Genomic DNA, 3,673 nt, shown 5'->3' with positions numbered 1-3,673 from the left:
GCCGTCAGCGGATAACTGCAAGCATTACGAGCTTCGTGGTGAAACAGCGCATTCACAAGGACGCCCCCGGTGGACGAATTTGCCTGTATTAGGAGCGACGCCTCAGCTGAGTCTTCAGTTCGGCAGCGGTGCACCACAGAGGAACACCTAATTTCTGTATCTTCGGCAGGTGAGCAATATTCTTTTCTATTGTATAAAGCCTGAAATCTTGACTGTGCACTGCTGCCGAACACAGCAAACATTGTATTTGACACTGCCTTTCATTTTGTTGGGTAGTTCTGTAAGGCACTTGCCATACTTGAAACGCAAATGAGTAAGGACGTGAAAGATCTTGCCAAGGCACTTGAGGACCTGAGGCGTGAACTAAGGACAGATCTCAGGTCATTGAAAGAAAGTGTCAAAAACTGCAACGATACCTGTGATGGTGTCAATGAGATCATAAGTGAAATGAAAGACTTAGAAAGGAAGTCCAAAGTCTTTCACAGAAAAACGCGGAGCTGGAAGCTGAAAACTGCAGATTGAGTGAAAGGATAGATCAGCTAGAGCAGTATCAGAGGATGAACAACTTGGAAATAAAGGGAGTGCCCGAGGAAGGTGACGTCGTCGATGTTGTGAGGAGGATCGGGAGTACTCTGAATGAGCCGATTGCTGATTCGGACATTGACATCTGCCATCGTGTGCCCACATCAAACTCTTCCAAAAAGAACATTGTTGTCCGCTTTGTACAACGCACAAAACGGGACAAAATTCTGCAAAAAGCGAGAACGCAGAGGATGACCACAAAAGATCTTGATTATGGCGGAGACGGCACACCCATCTATGTGAACGAGCACCTGACCCGCTCAAACAAGATAATTCTGGGTGCTGCGATCGCTCAGAAAAAAGTAGCTGGATGGAAGTTCGTGTGGGTGGCTGGCGGGAAAATTTTTGCCCGCAAGGACGAGCGAACCACAAGTCACAGAATTGGCAGCGTGGCTGACATTGAGCAGATAATTGTCTAGAAAAGCTGCACAAGCTGTACAGTGCAAAACAGCTATCATGGAAGACATACCACAGGAATGCCACTATTATGAATGTGATCATTTCAATGAAAAATACAAAAACGGTGTAGGAAAGTTTTCAGCAATTCATCTAAACATGAGAAGCCTTAAAAATAAGGTTCAAGATCTTGAAATGTTTCTGCATTCACTTAGCTTAAAATTTACCGTTATAGTACTTACAGAAACTTCGCTGACAGAAGAAAACGAACCCCCTTACCTTCACGATTACAAATGGGAAAGCATAAGTAGAAAAAACAAAAGAGGTGGCGGGATAGCCATTTACCTGAAAGATAAGTTACCGTACAAGGTATTAGGTAGCATGTGCAGAATGGATGAAAATGTCGAGAGCTTATCGGTGAAAGTGCTTAACACCACTGTCTGCGCCGTGTACAGGCCACCTTCTGGCTGCGTATCTGAATTCATGCAGTTTCTTGAAGCTTCACTTTGTTCTTTTAGCTCGGAGAACGCACCGTTTATGATCCTTGGAGATATAAATATTGACACAATATCCGATAACTTACACGCCAACACATTTCAAGACGTTGTTCACCAGTACGCGTGCAAAAATGTGATAACACTGCCCACTAGGGTGACCGTTCACACGGCCACATCCCTTGACATCTGTGTCACAAACATAGATAGCGAAGGTCTTTCCGCTGGTGTAATCTTGAATGACATCAGCGATCACTTGCCCGTGTTCTGTCTAGTAAACGCATCCTACAAGGAACAACATAATGATGAAGGAAACCTCTTGCTCCGCACGATAAACGAAACTGCGTTAAACATGTTCAGCTGCCTTATCAACCAAGAAAGCTGGCAGGCAGTCTACGATGAGCATAACCCCGCAACTGCGTACAAGATCTTCTTACACAAATTCAAACAGTGCTACAATACAGCCTTCCCTCTGCGAAAGCAGAAAAAAAGAAATAAAAAAGTTAGATAACCATGGATAACTGCGGACTTATATAAAAGAATACGTAAAAAGAATAAATTGTACCACAGCTTCATTAGCTCTCGAAATTGCGACATATTAACAGAGTTTAAAAGATTCAGAAACAAATTAAACTTCGATCTGAAAAAGGCAAAAGATGATTATTACGAAAGAAAATTTCACGACATTCAGAACGATCAACGCAGACTGTGGAATACTGTGAACGATTTAACTGGCCGAGGGCGAAAAACTCATACCGTGAATGAAATTGTAATCGATAATGCCAGCGTAGTTGGGAAAGAGCTTGTGAATGAAATGAATCGACACTTTATTAGCACAGGGGTATATAGTGGACAAAACTCAGAAGTGGATAGTTTTATGACTGGAGGGCAGGTTGATTCCATTATGCTTGCACCAGCGACCCCTGCTGAAATTGAAAGAATTATCATGGCGCTAGAAAACAAAGCTGCAGGCGGGGAAGACGAAATAAAGACCTTACCTGTCAAGCATGTCGCTCATCTTATTAGTCCTGTATTAACTCATATAATAAACGAGATGCTTACACGTGGTGTGTTCCCAGATGAATTAAAAATAGCTAAGGTCACCCCTGTTTATAAAGGTGGAGATGAGAAAAAGCTTACCAACTACAGGCCGATATCTGTTCTGCCGGTATTTTCCAAGATATTTGAGCGTGTTATCAATGATAGGCTCTCGTCTTTTTTTCATAAACACGATGTAATTACCAAGTCGCAGTATGGCTTTCAAAAGGGTAAGTCTGCAGAACAAGCTTTGATAAACATAAAGGACAAAATAATTGAAAACATCGAAAACAAACTGCTTACTCTGGGAATCTTCTTGGACTTGAAAAAGGCATTCGATACTGTGCAACACGATATCCTTCTTAAGAAGCTTGCTGTGTACGGTGTCCGAGGTGTAGCGAAGAATTTAATTACATCATATCTCTCAAATCGGTATCAGTATGTATGCGTCGATAGTCTGGTGTCACAAAAATTGAAAGTCGAATATGGCGTCCCTCAAGGATCAATCTTAGGACCCCTCTTATTTCTTGTATACATAAATGATATAACGTCAATACCAAACTCCCCTGAAATAATAATGTATGCTGACGACACAAATATCTTCTTCACTGGCACCACAAAAGAGTGCATAGAATCATCAGCTAACAGTTACCTCCTGCATCTTTCCAGATGGCTTAAAAGCAACCGGCTGAGTTTAAACACATGCAAAACCAAATACATAATTTTTAAGCCAGCAAATAAAAAAGACCCCTACTGTGTTCATCTGAAATTTGAGGACACGATACTGGAAGAAGTCACAGAGCAAAAGTTCTTGGGCGTATGGTTTACAGAGGACCTTACATGGAATACTCACGTTAACAAATTAAAAAGTGAGCTATCTCGAGTTACTGGTTGCATGTATAAAATACAAAATATACTACCCACCTGGTTGAAGCAAGCATTATACCATTCACTTTTTTATTCAAAACTCAGTTACGGCATTCTAGTATGGGGAACTACGACAGCTTCAAATTACAACAAACTAATCATGATACAAAAGAAAATATTGAGAATGTGTGAAAACTATATTGGTGACAAACGAGGACTCCGAACAAAACCGCTCTTCATTAAACACAGCATGCTTAAAGCAAATCAAGTTTATTATTTGGTTTGGTTTATGGGGT

The 3,673-nt window shown here is 41.3% G+C and overlaps 1 protein-coding gene across 1 annotated transcript; it reads left to right on the top strand.

Moving 5' to 3' along the window:
• Window positions 1-557: 557 nt before the first annotated feature.
• LOC149336371 (uncharacterized) lies at window positions 558-1,001 on the top strand. Its single transcript, XM_089554139.1, has one exon. The coding sequence runs from the start codon at window positions 558-560 to the stop codon at window positions 999-1,001; it is 444 nt and encodes a 147-aa protein (XP_089410265.1).
• Window positions 1,002-3,673: the final 2,672 nt, after the last annotated feature.

This window comes from Amblyomma mixtum, chromosome 7, assembly GCF_055824585.1.
Source record: "Amblyomma mixtum isolate Tamu chromosome 7, ASM5582458v1, whole genome shotgun sequence".
NCBI classification, from domain to species: Eukaryota; Metazoa; Arthropoda; class Arachnida; order Ixodida; family Ixodidae; genus Amblyomma; species Amblyomma mixtum.
The sequence above is the reverse complement of the archived record's forward strand: the minus strand, read 5'-3'. Positions and strand labels throughout refer to the sequence as shown.